Source organism: Artibeus jamaicensis, unplaced genomic scaffold (genome assembly GCF_021234435.1).
Source record: "Artibeus jamaicensis isolate MK-2021 breed Jamaican fruit bat unplaced genomic scaffold, CSHL_Jam_final scaffold_1031, whole genome shotgun sequence".
Lineage (NCBI taxonomy): Eukaryota > Metazoa > Chordata > Mammalia > Chiroptera > Phyllostomidae > Artibeus > Artibeus jamaicensis.
Genome location: NW_026522026.1, coordinates 8,513,643 through 8,537,290, shown reverse-complemented (window position 1 = coordinate 8,537,290; position 23,648 = coordinate 8,513,643). Strand labels below are relative to the sequence as shown.

The 23,648-nt window shown below is 34.5% G+C and overlaps 1 protein-coding gene across 1 annotated transcript in view; it reads right to left on the bottom strand.

Moving 5' to 3' along the window:
* Positions 1–23,648, bottom strand: part of CFAP299 (cilia and flagella associated protein 299) — a 514,965-nt gene that overhangs the window by 50,606 nt on the left and 440,711 nt on the right. Inside the window, exon 4 of the mRNA XM_053655679.1 lies at positions 14,119–14,261. Coding sequence (XP_053511654.1) covers positions 14,119–14,261 — 143 coding nt within the window. The remainder of the gene's footprint in view (positions 1–14,118; positions 14,262–23,648) is intronic.

Below are 23,648 nucleotides of genomic sequence, written 5' to 3'. Positions count from 1 at the left end.
CAAATGTAAGTTATCTTTACTATTACATGTAGGAACAGAGAAAAATTATCGCTCCATTTCACTCTATTCTTTGATAGGTAGGCTTCCATTTTATTCCATTTAGCTAGTTTCTCAGGACTTACTTGCCTTACACATGACCTGACTTCTTCAAGCCCTGGAAGCAATGGCCAGGAAGCCCTAGGAAGCCACATGCTAATTTGTGTGGTTGACTCGAAGAGTAGAAGTTTCCTTCAGGGTCATTCCTCTGAAAATTGGAGGATAATTCGGTTTGGAACTATTTTACTCCTGGATGAAAACACTAAAATACTGCCCTCAAACAAATAAATGAATCATTTTTACTTCCTTTTTTCCTTTTAAATGAATGATAACCGCTTTGAAAATCATGCTGTATTATTACAATTATCTCCAAATAACCATTCCCCTGATCATCTGAAGAATTTTCATTTATAGTATGAAATATATTAGGTGACTAATATTCAAGCAATATAAATGTTTATTATTTCCAATATCTTCAACTTTCTTCCTTGTAGGCTTTTATTAGCACATATTAGAGAGCAGGTATTTTGAAAATTTTACTTGAGACATTTAGCGTTTGTAACATTAGTGACGTATCTCTCCAGTGATTTTTATTTTATTTTTGTTAATAAACCAAAATTTAAATACAAATAAAATAAAAAATTAAGGAGGTAATATTTATAATAGTAAACCTAAGCCAGATGTGGAAGCATGCTTTTCCAGATTAAACATTTACTGCGTTGGCAGGAAAAGGCTTTCTTCCTCATTCATCCAAATAAGTTTTGTTTGAATGGATTCTAATTTCTTATTCCTTTACTTTTTTTACCATCTTTCTGTTGCTTTGTTTACCGAACAGTGGTTTTTCCTTACCACTGCCTTTCAGAATTCTGCACAGCTGCTTCCCAGATGAGCTAGATAGCTCATTTTCATCTTTACACAAGTTTAAAGTATGGGCTAATCCTCTATGACTTTCACAGAAACAGTGACTAAAATCTCTTCATGACAGTTTCCACTGCTACAATATTTTAAAGAGAATATTCAAGGGACCTTGACTATAGAAAAACATGAAATATCTTTATCTGGTTCTGAACCCTTAAAAATCATATGTATTCTTTGAAAACCAGTGGGTCTAGATTTATGAAGAACATAATGTACATATTCAGAAAATTTTAAAAAGCAGGCTCTTCCAGAAAATTGAGAAAGTTTCTAATTTTGTTCTTATGTACGAAAGGCTGTTTAGCCAACTTCTACAGAGTACTTCACTCAAATGCCTTTAAAATGGATTTACTCAACATGATTTGAAGAACCAAGGAAATGATTCTAGCTTAATAAACTTATTTCATGTATTCACAGATGAAATGAAAAGATTCAAAGAGATTTCCCAATTTAGAGTTATTTCAGTTAACTTCAAGCTCTCCTTCCCTCTGTTCCTTTTTTCCTTCTTCCTGTGTTCCTGCCTTACTTCTCACTTCCTTTTCTTGTCCTCTTTCTCCTTTCGTTTCCCTTCCCTTTCCTTTCTGTGCTCATTTTCTACACGTTTGGACAGTGCACCATAGTCAAAAACATCCTGAATACTGTACAATTTGAGCAAGAAAATCTCCTAGGTTTGATATTGCAGCTTCCACTCAGATGGATAATAAGGGATAGAGATTATAGGAACTGATGGGAAGGTAGGTTGGCGTTTCTAGTAAGTTGCATTTTCATATTGAACTTGTCCCCTGCTTTCTCTATTTGAAAGTGAGAGAGGGAAATGAGAGGCTGAATTCTGCATTATGACTAAGAAGCTAAATTACTTAAGAAAGTACCATTATTCTGTTTTATTACATTTTGGCACAGAGATGCATGCACGTTACCAGATTGTAAGGTGTGTTCATGAATCAGAATTACACAGCTTGAGGGCATATATGGTTCACATTCTTAAAAAAATGATTACATAAAAATAAGTGAAAATCAAATATAAATATTGATAGAAAGTAAACATGCTACATGTGAAAAACAGTTCTATGGGATATTTAGATTCATGTCACAAAAAAGTTAACTTCAGTTGTGCCTTCATTAATTTGTGGGAGATTGAACACAAATGACTCAATATTAATGACAGCAAACTTTGACTATACTTGTGTGTGTGTGTAAAAGTTTGAACACGTACCTTGTGCTGCTGTTTTATAGTCAAGTAACATCTAACCCTGCTAATGTGAAAAAATTAGAAAACTAATGAATTGTATTAATTGTTCCTGAATTCAAATGCTCAGGAAAAGTGCAGTTAGGTTTGACTACTTTAGTTGAGTGTGCTTAGGACTGTGTGTGAGATCTTTCCTGTATCTTCTCATAGAAATAGACCAGAGTAAGGCATACTTAGGTTGGGGTTTCTGCTTCATTCATCCTCAGCTTTGGGCATGATACACATTGAGAGATCATCAAATTGAACTTAGTTATTCAGTTTTTTCAAATGACCAATTTTACTCCTGAGAGTAGGCATAGAAAAAAATGTAAAATAGCACACTGATTATTCTCTTTACAATAAAATCTTTAAGATCAATTGAAGTTTTTAAATTGTTGTTCTGGTTTTGAAATTCTTTAAAATTTTATATTATTAAAATTTTGTAATATTTCAAAATGAAATCATGTATTGTGTGAAGGAACTGGTTTTGTATAGTTTTATTCAATCACATAAATTACTAAAAATGGAATGAAAATGTTATTCCATGTATAAGTAACTTGGCAGTTGAAGTTCTAAAGTTTAAACATAAGTTCTTGCATCCCCAATATACTGCCCAATGCAATCCTTTTATACAAGAAACTAGAACCAAGTGGGCATTTGATAATATAAAAACAATTATTTCATACTAAAGCAGAAGGAAATTTAGTGACTCTATACATATTACACTATACATAAACTCTTGGATATTTATGAAAAAATAAAAGCTTATACTAAAATTTTAATTATTTTGTAAATTTTTAATGTAGTAAGATGGATTTTGATGTGGAGAACTCATAAAGATGTTCTAATGTTAGCTGAAAGTTCAAAATCCAGTGACTATTTCCTACTGCCATCAAAACAAATTTTGTGAATCAATGGCAAATGTTTGGACTTAGAATATAAGTCTATTCTTGTAAGAATATAATATAATATAATATAATATAATATAATATAATATAATATAATATATATAATATAAATAGGGCTATAAAGCCCTACTATTATAGGGTTTTATAAAATATTAGCATGTTTTTTTAAGTAACATAATTTCAATAGTATATTTAAAAAGAAAGTAAAGCAAAATAAAGGGACTCACATTATATGTCCTTAGCAGAATGTTAAGAATCTGGACTGGAAATTAGGAGCCCTAGGACCTAGTCCCGCTTCTGTAGCATCTACCCTTTCCTCCTACAGCAAGCCTTTATTATTCTCCTCTATTTGCGAGATTTACACTCAAGTACCTTTAGATTTTTAGATTGGTCAGTCATCACTAGATATCTGGTGTTCCTTAAGTTATGAATATTGGAATTTTGAACAAAATTTACCTGAAATTCATTGACTAATATGTTTTCTAAGAATAGAAGCTGATATTGTCTGCTACTCTGGAGAGCAAGATGAGTTCCCTAAAACATCATGTTACTTTGCTTTTTTTGGTTCTGTGGTGGCCACAGATAAGGTATCTGTAGAAAGATAATCTTGGTATATCCATGCTTATTTTATTAACCCAAATGAGATGATTTTCATATAGCTGAGACAAGAAAATTGTAAGAAGGTGGAGATATTTATCTGATGTCTTTAAGTTTCTTCTTAATATATACAAAAATTAATTTTTAAAGGAAATAATGGGTTTGGCATTTTGTGAGATGGTCTGTGAAAATTAACCGACAGTTTCTTTAGCAAAATGGTTTTGAGTTCCAAACAATAAACAAGTAAGATTTTGGCACATTTATTTGTATATTGGAAGTTGTCTATAATTCATGATAGCTCTACATCAGGGGTGTAAAACTCATTTTCACTGGGGGCCACTTCAGCCTCACAGTGGCCTTCAAAGGGCTGAATGTGATTTTAGGACTGTATAAAGGTAGCTATTCCTTAACTGTTAAGGAGTTGAAATTATATTCATAAAATTGTATTATAGTGTAGAGTTTACACTATAACTTCAACCCTATTCAAATTTTGTTATAACAAATACATTCTTTTGGCATTGTCCCCTCTCCAGGACATTCCCCCACACAAAGCCTCAAATCAGTGAAGTGGGTTGCTCACCCCTCGCGATTACCTAAGGCTCTACCCCACACATTTTGTAGGTGCCTTTTCTACAATAGGCCCTGCTACTAAGACAGAGAGTAAAAGCTGCTCTACCTAATACACAGAAACAAACACAGGGTGGCTGCCAAATTAAAGAGGCAAAGAAATGTGGCCCAAATGAAAGAACAGAACAAAACCCCAGAAAAAGAACTAAATGAAACAGAGATAGTCAACCCGTCAGATGCAGAGTTCAAAACACTGGTTATCAGCATGCTCAAAGAACCCACTGAGTATGGCCATGGTATATAAAAGCCCTGGGCACAAATGAAGGTTACATTAAGTGAAATGAAAAAAAAATCTACAAGGAACAAATAGTGGAGGGTTTGAAGCTGAGATTCAAGTCATTAATTTGGAACATAAGAAATATGTATTCATCAGAACAGCAAGAAGAAAAAAGAATTACAAAAAACAAGGATAGGCCAAGGGGCTTCTGAGACATCTCCAAATGTACCAACATCCAAATCATAGGAATGCCAGAAGAAGAAGAGAAATAGCAAGAAACTGAAAATTTATTTGAGAAAATAATGAAAGAAAACTTTCCTAATTTGGCAAAGGAAATAGACATACAAGTCCAGGAAGCACAGAGAGTCCCAAACTTGGACCAAAAGAGGACCACACCAAGACATATCATAATTAAAATGCCAAAGGTTAAGGAAAAAGAGAGACTCTTAAAAGCAAGAGAAAAGCAAAGAGTTACCTACAAAGAAGTTCAGATGATTTCTCAAAACAGACTTTGTGGGCAAGAAGAGGTGGGCAAGAAGTATTCAAAGTGATGACAAACAAGGACCTACCACCTAGATTATTCTATCCAGCAAAGATATTACTTAGAATGGAAGGGCAGATAAGTGCTTCCAGGCAAGACAAAGCTAAAGGACTTTATCATCACCAAGCCTTATTATATAAAATGTTAAAGGGACCTATTTAAGAAAAAGAAGAAGATCAAAACTATGAACATTAAAAGGGCAATAAATTCACAACTACCAACAACTGAATCTAAAAAACAAACTAAGCAAACAAACAGAACAGGAATAGAATCATTAATATGGAGGTCATTTGGAGGGTTATCAGCTTGGAAGGGGAATGGGGAGAATGTGGGAAAAGGGGCAGTGATTAAGAAGCATAACTGGTAGATACAAAATAGACAGAGGATGTTAAGAATAGTATAGGAAATGGAAAAGCCAAAGATCTTATATGTTCATGTCCAAAGATCACAACCCATGGACATGAACTAAGGTGGGGATTGCTGGAAGGAAGGTGGCACTGGGCAGAGGGGAGCAAAGGGGAAAAATTGGGACCACTGTAATAGTATAATCAATAAAATATACTAAAAAAACAAATTCCTTCCTTCTTTAATTTAGAAAATTAAATAAAAACAAGAATATTAAAGCAAATTTGCTACATATCCTTTTTTTAAGGAAGCCTTTGTACACTGTTGGTGGGATTGTAAATTAGTATGATTACTATGGAGAATGGTATAGAGGGTCCTTAAAAATTTTAGAATAGAATCACCATATGATCTAGGAACTCCTTTTCTGGGTATTTGTCAGAAGAATATGAAAACACTAATTACAAAGATATACGTATCTTACATGTATAAGGCATCTGGTCTTATGTTATTAAAATATCAATATCATTAATTCAAAAAAATACATACACCCCTATGTTCATTGCATCATTATTTACAATAGCCAAGATATGGAAGCAACCAAGTACCCATCAATAGACAAGTATTTATAGAAGTTATGGCACACAAACATATACAAAGGGATATTGCTTGGCCAGAAAAAAAGAGTAAAAATCTTACAATTTGAGACAGCATAGATAGACCCAGATGGTATTATACTAAGTGAAATAAATCAGGCAGAGAAAAACAAATACCACATGATTTCACTTAAATGTGAAATCTAAAGAGCAAAACAAACAAACAAAATAGAAACAGACTCATAGATACAGAGACCAGACTGATGGTTGCCAGAAGGGAGGGAACTTGAGGGACTGGGTGAAAATGGTGAAGGGATTAAGTACAAATTAGCAGTTACAAAATAGTCTTGGGGATGTAAAGTATAGCATAGTCAAGAATAGTATAGTAACTCTGTATGGTGCCAGTTGGATACTGGGATATTAGGGGGAACACTATGTAAAGTATATGATTGTCTAACCACTATGCTGTACACCTGACACTAAAACAAAATAATATTGAATGTAAACTGTGAAATAAATAACTCTTAAAAAACATGTTAATGACATGACCAAGAAAAAATATCTTGTTGGAAAGTGGGGGTGGGTGGGCAGGCTAATTAGGTGATGGTTTACAAAACCAGCTATAAAATATATTTTGAGAATAATTAAGAAAAGGTAAATATGAACTAGATGTTACATGAGAATTGGAAATAATTATTGATTTCCTTATATACAATAACGGTGATGTTATATTAGAGAATGGTCTCATTCGTATGAAATTCATGATAAAATATTTACAGGTGAAATCTGCAAGCTACTTCAAAATGGCACACACACACAAACATACATGCCAACGTACTTTGTAGAACTCAAGCTAATTTGGAAAGCATTAACAATTGTTTAGTCTGGGTTGTAAGTATATTGGTATTTAGTGTACTATTCTTTGAAGATTTTCAAAAAAATTTAAATTTTATAAGAAAAAGTTGGGAAAGTTGTACAATTGGAATACCACTTTATAGTATACTTAAAATAGTAAATTTTATGTTATGTATATTTTACCAAAATTTTTTAAACATTGGAAAAAATATTGTGTAAGAAATAATCCCATCTTAACCACAGTAAGTACAGTCAATAAACCGGAGGCTGTCTCAAACCTCTAATTATTCACTTAAGGTTCACTCAGAGACATAATCTTCAGGAAAACACATTCTAGACAATTAAAGAGACTACCAGGTGATTCTTCTGGGAGCCTGACTTTTTAAAAAAGCAATTAACTAAATAGGGCTTGGATAAAATTCTACCATAGAATAATGCGGATAGATATTTCAGTAAAACTTTACGAAGTATTATTGTTTCTAGTATATTTAGGTTTATAGAGAGGCAGGAAAATGTCCATCTAAATATACCTTCTGAGACCTCTTTTCTGAATCTTTGAGTTATCCATGAAAGATGTCATTTAATGTTTAAATTGGAATAAAGAGGAACCAAATGAGATAAGCATTGTAAAGTTAAATTTATTTGTCAAAGAATTCCAAGTAAATATTACAAAATTATGTGAACCACAGTTTAGAGGGTATGAATAGATTCTGAAAGTATTCTGGGACATAACTGAGGTTCAGTCAGGGCCAATTTTTTCCTAAAGACTTTTAGGCTGAAGCCACAATTAAAGGCCATTTTCAGTTCCGACCAGAGCTCTTCCACACACAAAGCTGTGGGACACTGTAATTCTTACTCAGAGTGACTGAAAATAAAAGCCTAGTTAAGTACAAAGGGCTGCTTTCTGCCAAGCTCAATGAAAAAAGGAAGTGGCCAGGGTGGGTACAGGATGGCTGCAATTCCCCAGTCTTAACTATGGACAGCAGGATTGCTCAAAGTTCTGAAAAACAACCCAAATTAGGTCTTGTAAAGAAATATGCTAACTGACAATGACCAGAACATGGATATGAGACGAAAGAAGAAAATAATCTTTTTTTCATGACAAAGTTCTAAAGTAGACCATATATTTATAAAAAAAAGTTACAGCATTTGGGGTTCCATAGGTCTTTACCTGATCTTTCATTTCCAGTTGTGAGTGCAAATGTGTCTCTGTGTAACTTTGGTTAAGTCAATTAACGCCTCTGTGATACATTTGTTAAAATGTAAAAAAGATTCCTAACCATAAGGTTGTTGTAAAGAGTAAGTGAAATTATGTATGTACATGCACACACATGTATATGTGTATGTATATATGTAATTAAGCACAGTACCTTGTGTACCAGAAGTACTGAATTAATTTTTATCAGAATCATAATCCTCTCAGACTCTGACTCAGTCCAGCTTTGTTAACTAGTGATATGGAACAAACTGACATAGTCCAAGGCTGAAATTAAACCCACTCAGAGTGGTTGAGCAAGGGGGATAATGACTGAGATAATTTGCCATAATGTTAGCAAATATGACTTTTAAAATTGAAGACAGTAATTTAGACCAGAAGTCACAAACTCAGAAGTCTAGAAGAATTTGATAGGTACCATGAAAGAGGGACTCGAGGGTGATGATGCAGCAGCTGGTACAGGTGAGTGGTCAATCTATGTTCATCTTGTGAGAACAAGTCCCACCTCTCGAAGCAGCTGCTGTTTAATTCTAGATCATAGGTGTGATGAGAAATGAAGGCCCAGTGTAGTATTTAAAAGAATCTACAAGTCAATAACATTTATATGATACCTCCTGTTTCTAAAACATTGAAAAATTTGGAATACATAGTATAGGCCAAATAAAACATGTCAGCAGCCAGATCCTACTCACTGGTGATCTTGGATTTATGGCTTCTTACATCATGTCTGTCTTAGATCATTATTGGTCCTAAAGGTTGGGATGGGATTAAACCTCTGGGTTGGGAACAAGTAGGCCAAAAAAGTGCTCTCTCTTCTTTCAGAGAGAGAGAGAGAGAGAGAGAGAGAGAGAAAATGTGAGCCATATATATAATTTTGAATTTTCTAATAGCCACATTAAAAAGTAAAAGGGTAGATGAAAATAATTTAAATTACATATTTCATTTAACCTAACACATCCAAAATATTATTTAACATGCAATTCATATGAGTTTATTATTAATTATATGTTTTATATTTTTAACGATGTCTTCAAAATCAGTGCATATTATATTTTACACTTACAGCACACCTTAATTCAGGATTAGTCACATTCAAAGTGCTCAATAGCTATATGTGGCTAGGGCCTCTCCTACTGGGCAGTTCAGATCTAAAGTGAGCTTCTCAAACTTTAATATTTCAATATGCATATTGAAATCTTGGGGATCCTGTTATAAATGCCAACTGTGATTCACTGGTTGGGATAGAGCCTGATATGCTTCATTTCTTTCAGGATTTCAAGTGGTATAAGTGCTACTGGTAGACGAACCACACTTTGACTATCAAAGAGCTAGATGGTCAGCATCCTTTCACCCAAAGCTTCCCTCCTCTTTCAGATTCAGCAAATATCTGTTGAAGAGACTAACTTGATATTCTAATGGTTCATCAGTCATCATATTTAGACATGGAATGATAATAATAACTTTAAAATAAGCAATATTTTCTATACCAGTTGCAGAAAAACTAACTTTATTTACTCCTTTAAAAAAACTCATGGGAATCTGCCCATGTTACCAGATGCTTTCACGAAGAGTGCACTCAAGCACAGGATACAGGATAAGCACAACTTTATAATTCTAGCCTCATAGGTTTGGCATGTTAAACATTTTAATAAAACAGACAATATGACTGAGAGGGAAATTTGACAATAATACTTCTCAAAGCTTTAGGATTAAGGGGCATTATTTGGTCCAGGGTATGAATATTTCATGGACTTCCTCAGCAGAAACAAAAAGGGAACTTTTTTACTTCCTCCTGATCATCCTATTTGGGTAACCAAGACAGCTCTACAGGAAGATTTAAATACTTGTTCAAAAATATATAAATATAGAAATTTAAGTGCCTAAATGGGGGGTAGAATATAACTCAAGGATTCTATAAAGTATAATCTTTCTCAGGATACAAAAGCTTTTATCCAAAATAGGTGAGTAGTGAATTATAATTTCTAAGAACTAGTTGATATTCATCATTTAGCTCGTGAGCTTTTAGCAAGAGCTTTACTCTATTTTCTCCTCTCTCAGACAATAGGAATAATGATTGTTGGACTTTATTTCATGAAGTTGTTATAGAGAAGTGTAAAGGAGCTTGGTAAATTGGAACATGCTATTATGAGTTATGTACAAGTACACTGAGGGGAAGGTACTGAATCTTGAACAGGGTCCAAATGGAGTCTGAACTGACAGGATGATCGAGTGCTCAGAGCCCTCTCTTCCCATGCATTCCTTAATAGTGGCGACTGTCTGTTGATATTTCTATTTTTCAAGTAAAAATGCAAGACAGGATCCTAATCACAGAACTAATGTCCCTTCCTACACAGGAGAAAATAGCATGTAAAAAAGGTAAGCAAATAGACAGAGGCTTTGTGAAATCTTTGAAGGTTTTTTTTATCCCAATTGAATCAAGTATGGAACTACATATATCAAAGATATTTGTCCCTTAGCAACAACCATTTAAGTCCTTTACTGGCATGAAATCTCTTGTGTGAAAAAAAATCTGAAGTTTAATTCTGTTAGTTCACTTAAATTAAACTCACTTGGTAAAAAACTATCTAGTGGGATCATTGGAATAGAATGAATTTTGTTTAAAAAGTCATGTATTATCTGGCACCGAGGAGAAAAAAACACAAAATAATAAAACTCTCTAATGGAAAAAATAATAAAATATTATTAAGACATTTAAGAAGACATAAATAAATACACATAAATGAATGGAAGACAATATTATAAAGATGTCAATTAATTATACATTGGTCACAACTCGAAAGAAATTCCAATCAAAATTACATTTTGTATGTGAATGTTATGACTGACTCTAAAATTTACATAAAAGAGTAAAGGACAAACATAGCATAGATACTCCTGAAGAAGAAAAAAAGCTAAAAAAAGTTTAAAAAAGTTGTCTTTTCTTTGTATCAAGAATTATTATGATAACATAACAAATGAGCAAGATTCTGTTGTTTCTGAGAGGAATTAATACAACAAAAGAGCGAAGCCAGAAGCAAACCAGCACACACAGAATGAAGTTCTGACACAAATGGTGTTGCAGGCGTCTGGAAGGAGACAGTGTGCCTTTCAATAAGTTTTGCCAAGACACAGTATTAGTGAAATGGAAAACCATAAAAAAATGGACCATTACCATAACCACCATATACAATATGAAATTGAGGTAGTTTAAAGATATGACATAAAAAGCAATTTTCCTCCAGAAAGGTAGGGATTTATTAAACAAAAGACACAGAAATAAATGCAAACCTCAGAGGCAAAGATGAATGAAATGCATTAATCTACCAAAACTTCTGACTTCTGACTACCAGAAGTCCATGTAAAGGAAGTGAAAGGAAATTTACACATTGAAAGATGATACTTTGTGAGGCATGTGATAGGCAAAAGATTAATCAATATCCAAAATATAAAAATAAAAAGAATAAAAAAGACAGAAAAATAAAAACTAGGCAGAAAAATATAAACTAATAGCAAAATGAGGAAAATCTTAATGGACACTACACAGAAAGAAAATCTGAACAACCAGTAAAAGATGCCCAATGTGATCAGTAATCATGGACATGAAAATTAAAGCCACAATAAGAGATATTTGTAACTTACGACAGAGCAAAATGATTGTTACTAGCATGTGTTGGTGAGAATAAAGGTTAACCCAAGCACTTATGTAAACTTCTTGTGGGTATAAATCAGTATAGCACTTTGAAAACAATTTGACATTATCTGCATAGTCTTGTGTTTTTGGCTTTGCACTTAATTCATAAATTAAGGAAAAAAATCAAATCTTTGTCTTTCTACATGAGTTGAATTCTATTTTAGGATAACCAAATAAGTGATAAAGAGTTATTCATTTTGGAAGAAGTATAGCTAAAAATGCAGAATGGATAATAGAAAATCAACATTATGTAACCCTTAGTGAAGATATTTAGGTAGCCTCCATTATTTTGTGCTAAAATCACAGGGTGTAAGTTGATGGGGAAACTTTATAATGGAGTGATCAGCTAGACACTGTCTAAACCCACTGATGAAGCTCACGGAGCTTCATATATTAAAAATTTTTACCTACAAAAAAAATGAACATTGAATTTCATCAAGCCAGTTGGCAGGAAATGGAAGGATAGAGGTAAGGTATAACAAAAGCAGTATGGTAGGGGTCAGTTGTATTTGGAATATTAGACATCTCTTAAGACAGATGAACTGGTTTCTCCAACAAATCTATAGCATAAAAAAGATAAGAAGAAGGGGGGCTTTATGAACTAAAGGAGTCACAAAAGATAGAATAAGAAAACAATACTGTTTGGATTTTGCTTTGGTCAAACCAACTTTGAAAAGATAACTTGAAGACAATCAGTGAAAGAAAAATGAGGACTAACTAGGTATTCAAATGTTAAGGAGTTACTTTGTTAGGTATAATAATGTCATCATGTTTTCTTTAAAAAAATTATTAAACATTCATGCTTCAGTATTAACAACTGAATGGCATAGCTCATATTTGCTTTAATATAAATAAGCTGTGAAGGTCAGAATCTAATACTTTTAGTAAATTATTAGCTACATGGGTGGTAACGAAGGGGAAGAGGTCTAGATGAACATCTGGATTTTGCCTTGGGTTGCAGGGGCAGTGCAATTTGCCAAGGGAGCGGATACAAAAGGCACAGTAAAGCTTCAGAGATTAAAGCTAAATTTAATTTTGGAAATAAGTTCTATTGATAGTGCTCACAAGGTGCTAAGAGATTCTCTGAAGTAAGCAGTGGGATAATTGAGTCTGAAATAAAAGAGAGCAATCTATGCTCAGGTTGCAGTGTGAAAACTACTCCACTCCAGAGAAGTGTGTGAAACACCCAAGGAATGTGTATGGTAAGAAAAGAAGTCCAAGGATGAACTCTGGCCAATACCAACGTGTATGAAATAAGTAAGGCAAGAGTTCAAAGACAGGTACTGTATTTTGAGGGAGGTTAGTGAAATTAAAAGTTAAGAAAAAGCCCACAAATTGGTGGCTGATGTTTGGAGACCATAAATTATTAGTAGCAACCACCCACACCCATGTGAAATTTCCTTTAATTTCCTTTTGCAGTATTCAGAGGTCTGGCTACAGGTACAGGCAAGAGACATTTACCTTGAGGGGTTAGCAGGACAGGTAGAAACAAAGGTAAAAAGACAGGGGCAGTGGGATTACTGTTAAAAGAGAAGTTAAATCCTACACCATGCATCTGGGTTACATAGGATAAAGATAAGTCCATGAAAGCAGTGATGGGGTAGGAAGTCTTTGGATAATAGCAGTGAATATGGATAGAAGATGGCAGGGGTGTCAGGAATAGAGTATTGTTGCAAGTGTCAACTAATGAGCTGGATATGATAGTAAAGAGTCCAAGCAGAATGCTGCTTCTGCTTTTGTGTTCTGCGGTCAGTTGAGAGATAATAGAATAAGATGTTAAGCTTGAGAGCTTTTCAAAATAAAGCAGAGGGATGGGATCTGTGACTAGAGGCGTCCCCATGTGAAGACCTCATAGCTCCAGAGGAAAACATTAAGGTCATAGTAAAAAGAATGATGGGTAGAAGGAATCCCAGAATAAGCCTGTGATGAGAGTAAATGAGAGTGAGCCAGTCAGAGAGTTGTATTTTGGTTGGCGGCCAAAGAACAGTGGGAACAGAGTGTGTTAGATGGACGGCTCTTGTGGCTTCTAGACAAACCAAGTTCCAGGTGGTGCAAAATCCTTATGAGGTTAGCAATTTTGGGGCTCTTCTTATCCTTTAAAAGGAATGTCACTGGGAATTTAGTTACCTCATCTCTGAAGAGTCCTCTTTCTCAGGCTGTTAATGGGAAAATGCATTTATGCTCATTCTCTATTTTAAAATTTATCTTTTATTCAAACCACTCTTATCATTTTCCTACTGTACACACATTAATGCTCTGGGCACAATGTAGAATATGAGATAAAAGTCCTCTATTTCTGCTTCTGAGGAGCTTGTTCTCCTACCAAAGGTGTGAGAAATAAGCACAACTTACCTCAGATCTGTGGGTCTTGGAAGAAGTCTTTTTTTCCCATTAAAGTAGGCTTCAAAATCTTCCGTCTTTAGCCTGTGGGCGTAGTCAATGTATGCTGACACCTGCTGCCCATGAGAATTCCTGTCTCGAATGAAGATCACAGACTGGTAACAGAAAAAACAGAGAATGGAGAAAGTAAGTGAATATTAGTCATTTGAGTAAATTGTGCTTGATAATAAAAGCTACAGTTATCAGCGTTACCTGAGCCAGATACTATTTTAAATGCTTTATATTTTACCTTACAATGATCCTATGACAGATAAAGATTTGTGACAAGTTAACTGAGCATGAAAAAAGTGTGCATTTATAGTATTTTATATAACAATATAAATGGTAACCCTTAGAGGTCTTCCTAAATATAGACATTATTTGAAATGTTTGTAATACACAATTTATTTATTTTCCCCTCAATCCTATTATCTTCTTTTTGTCATCACCTTTAGATATTAAAAAAATCAGAGGAATAGAGAGATTGGGTACCTCACTCAAGGTTTCATGGTTAGTAAATGAAAAAGCTCAGATTAAAATCCAGGGTCATGTGTTTATTTTTCTAATCCTCACAATCTTCTTTCATCTGAACTCCTATGTATTTTGTTATAAAAATGTAAATTATATCTCTTCTTCTTGGTACCATAAGGATCAAAAATCTCCTCACAAATTAAAAAATAACTTTATAAAATTAACTCCATAGTTCAAAGTTATACAGTAAGTACATATCTCCCATTCATGTGTACTTACATCCCATTAATTCTTTCATAGATATCTTTGAGCATGTTAGGCATTATTATAGGTACCAAGAATTCAGGGATAAACAAGACATTAAAGATCTGAACTTGCAAAATTCATGTTCTGGTGCTGGAAGATAGGCAATAGGCATGAAAAAATACTCCCGGTGGGTAAAAAATGCCATAAAGCAAATGTGAAAGGCAGTTGATAGAGAATGAGTTGTTAGTGGTGAAGGCTACTTTTGGTAATCAGAAGAGACTTTGAGTTCGTCACACTTAAGCCAAGACTTGAAAAACGAGAGCAAATAAGCCATGTAGCGATCTAGCATAGGAGCCTGTCGGGCAAAGGGAACAGCGGACAGTGAGGCACTGAAGTGGAAACAATGTAGCACAAATGGATAGTTTTTTTCCCCTGAACAAGCTAATAGACGTTGATCTGAAGTTCTAGGAGAAAAAAATTGGAAGAGCTTTTAATACATTTATTTCCAAATCTAGGTCAAAGTGTAGAGTTCCCTGACAAGTTCTCATTTGGAAGAACCTGTAAGCAAATCTCCCTTTACCTCTCTAACAATTACTGGATGGTACTTTTTGGGTCTTTGTGAAGTCAATTAGAGGAAGCACTAATACAGTTTACCTTAGATAGCAGAGTGTCCAAAAGGGTGAAGTTAGAAAACTTAAAAAATTATCTTTTCTATTGACCTGAGAAAACGTATTACTAACAATATCCTAATTGAAAAACTGAAGAACAGAAACACAGTTTACAATGAAGTTGTTACTTTGCTGATCAGCATCATCTTCCCGCCCCCTCCGGTGGTATGGCATTAAGTACTGAGAATACTGTGCCGAGAAGGCAGAGGAAGTGTTGTGATGGGTTAGGGATATTTCTGAAAGATGTGGCTGGAAGAACTGGCATTCATTGTTATTGTTGTGCTCAATCTTATATAGACTCAATCCTTAGTCCTCATTTCCTCCACATCACTCCAAGTTAAATTTATATAGATTTCTCCTTGCTTTTACCCACTTGCTTTTTAGCTTCTATAGCACAAATCCTAAATGGATAGTAACTCAAAAAGACTTTGTGAGATTCTTATACTATTAAAGCAGAAGCCAGTATGGCTGTCCCTGTTTATGTAAGGCCATGAGCTATAACTGAAAAATTCATACACAGTCCTGAAAGTGCTTGAAATCCTTATTCCATCAAGACTTCTGATGTTAGGCAAGTCATGAAAGGACAAAGAGAGGGGAAAAAAGGTCCAAAATAAGCCTCAACTTTTAAATGGAACTCAATTAACAGACAAAGAAAAAAACCCTCCTATGTTTTTGTCTCTTTTGTCTCTCTTTATCTCTACCTCTTTTCAGATGAAAAATGAGGCCTTATTTTTCTGCCTTATTTTTCCAGCAGATTGGTGCACCAGATATTACGACTGACCTTCCTACTGAAAACAAATAAAAATTCTGGATATAATCTAAAGGCAACTGGTAACATGCATTTATGCTCTGGCAAGAAAATGAGAAATATTCAGAGGCCAAAAACTAAGTGAAAGCAGGAATCCAGAGAGGAAAGGAGAGCCCTAAGGTCATCTTTGTCCCGCAGGCACTTTCCAGACCCTGGGGAATTTACTGAAGGATTTTATTACCTTGTCAGATGGGTGTTGGGGTGGGTGTTGGGGGTGGGGGGTTATAGGAGATAAGATCCAGCCTTTTAAGTAGGGAGATTAACAGGATTTATTTCCTCAACAAAGAGCTGAGAAAAAAAACAATTAAAAAAATCTCTTCAGTGTTTTCAGGAAAGAAGAATTATTTCAGAATTATACATCCAGAGAAAGTATACATCCAGAGAAAGTATTTCTAGTAAGCAACATATTAAAAATTTTAGATCAAAAATAGAAGGGACTCGGCTAACACCAGACTCTTGCTCAAAGAAATTCTTCAGGATGTACTTAAGGCAAAAGAAAATGACTCCAGATAGAAAGTCAAAGATAAAGAATAGAATGGTAAGCAAAGAAAGTAGTACTAAAATATTTGATGATTTAAAATAATAACAGCAGTGCCTGGCTGGCCAAAGGAATAATTGATGTTTTTCTCTTCTTCCCTTCTCTAAAGATAAATAAATAAATCTTTCAGCAAGTCTTCTACAATAACACAAGAAGAATGTGTCTAAAAATTTTTAAAGAAATATACATTTGGAAGTGGTGATCAAAATTGAAATGTTGGAATGTCTTTGGATTTTGTTGTCTAGAATAGTAGCAGCTATCAATATATTAAATAACTTTAGAATTTGATAAATGTGCATGTATATATCTAGAATCACCATCGATAAATATAAAACTATTTTTATAACTTTTATATTATTTGAGAAAAGATAAAATGAAAAATAGTGATCAGTCAGTGAAACAGAAGGTAAAAAGAAAGAAGAAAATATCGGGCAAGGAAGGACAAATAAAATATACAAAAGTAATGGTAGTGGTATGGGCTGAATTATATTCTTTCAGAATCCACATGTTGAAACTCTGACCACCACTATCTGTGACATAGGGCCTTTAAAGACTTAACTCAGTTTAAATGAACCAATTAGGCTAGGCCCTAATCCAATCAGACTTGATAAGAAGAGAAAATTTCCTGAGGCCCAGAGAGGCATCAGGGATTTGTGTGAAGAGAAGGATGATGTGAAGACACAAGGTAAAGGAGCCATCTGCAAGCCAGGGAGCATAAAACAGATCTGCTCACGTCTTGATCTCTCTTGGACTTCTAGCCTTGAGAACTGTGAGAAAATAGATTTCTGTTATTCAAGCCATACAGACTATGGTATTGTGTTATGGCATCTCTAGCAAACTAATACAGATAGCAGTAATAAATTGAAATAGGTAAGTAATTACAATTAATGTAAATGGCAAAATATTTAAGTTAAAAGGTAAAGGTTATTAGAGTACACACCAAATATGATATAAAATATAAGGTGGAAAGTTAAATGATCAAAGAATGTAAATAAGAAATTTTTATCTAAAAGGAGCTGTATCAATATATTAATATTAGACTAAATGGAATTTGAGAGGAAAAAAGCATTTCTAGAGATAAAGCATCACCGAATAATAACAAAATATTCAAGTCACAGAAAGATATAATAATTACAAACTGGGATGAACCAAATGTTGCCTCAAAATATTTAAGCAAAAATTGATAGAACTATAAGAATAAATAGACAAGTCATCACCACTGTGGTTAATTTATCTTTCTCATTAAGCTCTATTATCAAAAAGAATAAATGCACAGATAATACAGAACAAACATATATTGTACAGAATTAAAAACACAACATTGAATGCTCTATTTTTACCTTATTTGAATACTTAAATATCTTTACTTTTTAATGTTCTTGTGGGTAAGATGATTGACAGTCTGAAATTACATATATTTTGCCATCAGTTTACTATTGTATATTATTATATGTAGCCCTCCCATGTGAGTTAAAACTCCTGTCTATGTAAAGCTCAGTGAGTTTATTTCAAATTTCACTGTCCAGCCTTGTAAGACTTAAGTGTCGGCTCTGCGACCTTTGTGAACCCTGAGGTTTTCTGAAGCTAGAGAACTTCAAGTGAGGGCAAACCGACTCTAAGCGTGGGTTCCTCTAGGTTCACTCTCTGTCCTCAGGTGGGTGGCTCAAACTCTTAATGCTTCTCCATATTCAACAGGCCTATGTTCTCTTAACTAAGTTCCCACAAAGTCCAGCAGGCTTCTACCAAACCAAGCCAAACACCCCTCAAAACAAAAAAGCATAACAAAACAAAAACCAAAATCCTACCTGAACCTAAGCATTTAATTAATTAAGCCTTCTTGCGGCCTTTCCCTTATGGTTTCTCCTTCAACTGTACAAAGCAACAGAATAAACTCTTCCTTTTTTCTTCCATGGAACCGCTCAGCTCATATTCAGGTGCTGTCAGGGTCTTATTTCTGTCCTGTATGTCCAATTTGTAAGTAATATGAAGATACTGGCTCTTTCTCAATGGAATTTCTGGTGACCATCATATCTATAATTTTGATTTTGTAATAGAACAAACTATTCAATTAAAATTTCTGTAATTTTAGAACTTGAAAAGGTCAACACAAGGTGCTCTTGTACACAAATCTGTACAGAGAAAATGGAAATGATCCTACTCATGTTTTTCCAGCATGGCTACATGTCTGCCAAAGTATAGTTTAAAAGTTTTTTGAGTGAAATAGAAAAAAAAAAGTATTTGCTACAATAAAAGATATTTCCAATGAACATGCTTCATGAAATTATTATTTTTTAAAGATTTTATTTATTTATTTTTACACAGAGGGGAAGGGAAGGAAAAAGAGGGAGAGAAACATCAATGTGTGGTTGCCTCTTGCAGGTCCCATGCTGGGGACCTGGCCCATAACCCAGACATGTGCCCTGACTGGGAATCAAACCTGTGACTCTTTGGTTCACAGTCTGGCACTCAATCCACTGAACCACACCAGCCAGGGCATTAAATTATTTTAAAAATTGATTAGAACTACCGATGTGCAGTAATTGGTGACAAATTGTCAGGAAATTAAAACTCAATGTATAACTAGAAATATATCATTATAAAAGTACAGAGTAGGAATGTAAGAAAAAATAATGGGACAGAAGAGGTGAGAGGTACTTGTAAAGCACTTTGAGATCTGGTTAAAATCTTTTTTCTTGTTTACTTTTTATTATATGAATTGTGCAAGAATTAGAATGATGTTAATTAACTTTTAAATAATTAATTTAATGTACTGATTTATAAAATATTTATTTTCTTCCAAAGTGAATATTAATTATTCCTACTAATACTATCAGCTATCATTTTAAAGAAAACACTATATTCTTTGCAAAACATCAGAAGTTTTGCATCCATTGTCTTACTTGATTATCCCCAAAATATATAATGAGTAAATAGCATTTATTACCCTCATCGTATAAATGTTAGAGCTTCAGGCATTGACAGTGAGTAAGCTGCCCAAGAACATGCAGCTCGAGAGTGGGGTACCCACTTCGCACTTGGGGCAGCTTCCCTCAATGACCATGTTTCTAACCCTCTTCACAGGGCACACACCCCTAGACCCGCACCGCCCCCTGCTTACTTTGTGGCACTGCTACGTCAGTCATCCCTTTCAAGGCTCCGTTTTCTCTATTATAAGGCAGGCATAACAACAGCCTTTCAGTGTTCTGTGAATTACATAATGCTATTTTCATTAAGCATGTAACAATGCCAGGCACACTGATAAAAACTCAGTAAATATTACCTATTGTTTTACAAATTACTTTACTATTACTTTTGCTATCGTATTTATACTATGTTAATAGCTTCATCAGTTCTTTAGGATAAGAAAATGAAATATTTTGTAATTATATCAGAATACCATTGCCTAGGTGTGTATACTTATGTTTGGGTTGCAGTACACGGTTCAATTCCTTTGTTAAGTTTAGTCATTCTCAGTTAAAACTCTGAATGCATTTTGAAGTTAAAGTTTAAACAATATTTTCAAGTAACATATAGGATAGACGCAATTTGCAATAAAGTTAACATTTGGCATCCAGAACGTGCAGAATAGGTTATGAGAGTTCTTTGAAGAATTAGGTTTATTTCAGCCTGAATGTGACATTTTTTTAGTAATTGAAATCTTTCATGTTTGGAATTCTCTATTGTTTCAAAAGGAACTGAAAAATATTATAAATAATTGTTTTAAGTTTATTTAATAACAATTCTTCTTCCTTTAAAAATATAACAGCTTCATTGAGGTATAGTTTACATGAGATAAAATTCACACCAAAGTTTTGTGTGATACTCGGTAAATTTGCAGAGCTGTGCAATATTTTTAACACCTCAAAGAGATCCATGTGCCCAAGTCAGTCACTATTCCCAGCCCCAGGCCACCACTACTCTACTTTTTGTCTCCATAGATTTGCCTTCACTGGATTTTTCATATGAATAGAATCATACAGTACACGATCTTTTTCATTCTAATAACATTTTTATCACAGTTAATTTCCCAAAAGAAACAAGAAAACCATACTTGATTTATTTAATGGCTCCTTTAACTGATGACTGTTTCTAAAAGGAAAGTTTCCAAAATGCTCATTGTTCTTAGATAAGACCCTTTAATCCTCTCTAGATGAGTCAAGATATAACCAATACAAGTGTTTTCTGTAAATCAAGTGATACTCTTTCGAAGCCATGAATATTGGTCTAGAACTATTTGTAACTTTTTCAGAAAACACTAGTTTTTCTTTCAGTGACAACAGCAACCACAAAAAACCCACTAGAACAAGTTGTTGCTATTATCAAGATAATAGTATTTCTGATGCCAAGGACCATGTGGACTCTGAGATTTTTACTGAGATGGTCTGAGACCCCAAGTGTGAGGCCAATGCCAGTTGAAAAGACTTACAGAAAACTTAGTTAGGTCTTCACTACTTCTCATGTGTTGGTAAAAACATAAATTAAAATATAATTTAGACCATTAATATATCATTTGGATCTTTGGCTGTTTGTCTTTTCCCAGAAGTGGATTAAAATACAAAATCATAAACTTGTTATGAGTTGAGTACATGTGTTGCCTGATTTTTCTTGCCAAACGCTAACTAGGAGACATAAACCTGATACATCAAATTGGGGCTTTTTCAACAGTGACGCCAAAGGCACTTTAAAAAATGCACATTAGGCAGTATGTCTCTGCACTGAAACTGAAACATCCATTCGAGGGGATGAGAGCTGTCAGCCGAGCTAAGTTCTCGCGCTGCCCCTTTGGGGCTGTCAGTGCGCTCTCTGTGGAGACAAATAAAGCATGAATTTTTATCTTCTAGGATATGAAAACTCTGCAGTGCTTTTATGAGCCATTAATTTTAGGGAATCTTCATTTCATTTCAGAAAAGAAACCACCTTGCAAATGGAGCCTATGTTCCAACAAACCATTGTTTCATAACTTTTCAAAATATCTATGAAATCTTTATTGTAAATTATAATCATTATACACTTCCCTGAAACAAGTCATTTTGTGAAACTTTTTATGCTGGTTATTATTTTTAAATTCTACAGCCTCTTATTCAATTGTGTCTAGACACATTTTCACTGCTCACACTATCCTCAGGGTTACGCCCAGGACTGCTGTTAGTCGTTTCCGTTAGGGACCCTGGGCCCGGAGCTGCACTTCCACTTCAGTGTCTTGTTGGCCAGCGCAGGTCACAGACCAGCCTAGGTTCAAGGGGCAGGGAAAGTGACTTCTCCCTCTTTTTCTTACTTGGTCTTAGTTGTGGTTTTATTTATTTTTCCTTTTTATTCTTACTTTTGAATTACAGTTGATATTTAATATTATATTATTTTACATTACTTTTAGGTGTACAGGGTAGTGGCTAGACATTTATATAGTTTATGAAGTGACCCCCCACCCGCTAAACTTAGTATCCACCTGGCACCATCAACTGTTATTACAATATTATCAACTATATTCCCTATGCTGTGCTTTACATCCTCATGACTAGTTTGTTAATCATAATCTCTTCACCTTTGTACTTCATAATCTGTACTTCATAATCTCTTCACCTTTCTCATCCAGACCCCTCAAAGCCCTTTCATTTCTTACAACATTCAGTTTGTTCTCTGTGTCCGTGAGTCTATTTCTGTTTTGTTTGTTCATTAGAATCTACATATAAATGAAATCACATGGCATTTGTCTTTGTTTGACATCATCCCTGCCACCGGCCTTCCCCTCATCCCCCAAGTGGGAAAGTTTGTAAGTTTATAAAATCCTAAAAAGTAGTGAAAGATACCAATTTAGAGCATCCTAGAGAACAGCAGAGACTTTACGTCAAGGGACGTAGGTAGCTGTAGGTTATCTCACAGAAGGAGGGCCAAGAGAATAAATACTGGAGCCTCATATTGTACTAACTGGGGCCCGAGACCTGATACCATGTGTGCACTTCCACAGAAGCAGCCTCCCTGGGTAGAGAGTGGGGTGGAGAAGAAAGGAAGAGGATCTGAAGCAACAAAACAAAGGTACTAGGAATAGTTAAGCTCTTACTACTATGCTGTGCATCGGGGTGGCAGGCAGGAAGGAAGGTTCTGTTTTTAGTACAGATTCCAAGAACAAAGTGATTCTTATAAAGAAAAAGATTTATATTTACTTTTCATCACCAACATTGATGTGACCTCCACCTTGCAGGGAGAATATAATTAATTAGGAGAATAAGAGACTCCTTTGGAACCAAACAGGAAAATGACTATGACATTGCAGTTGTTAGCAGGCAGACAAGCATTCTCAACTTTGCAGAGTGTGTTGGTTTGGATGAAAGGGCTTCAGACACAAACAAAGACTAAAAAGTCAGAAATAAGAAAGGCTGAAAGAATGTGGTCATCCAAATGGGGTAACAATATCCTGAGACACACCATAGACTATGTGACTAAGCCAGAATAGAGTCTCAACAACTAACCAGACTAATTGTGGGTTAAAAGCACTTCCTCAGTGAGGAGAAACTATAAAATGGTATCTTAACTTACTGTATAGGCTTTATAATTCATTGATTATGAACAGTGTTCTCATTGTAGACTGGATTCTATCAACATAAAAAAAAAACCCCTTCCTTGTCTCCTTACAGTCCTGAGATTAAAGTTTATCTAATCTCTTAGTATATGCTTCTAAATACAATAAATCATATTATGCTTTAGAGGAGCTCCTTTAGATATGCTGGGTGCTGTCCTAGGTGCTAGAGATCTCATATTGAGTAAACTAAGACCCTGA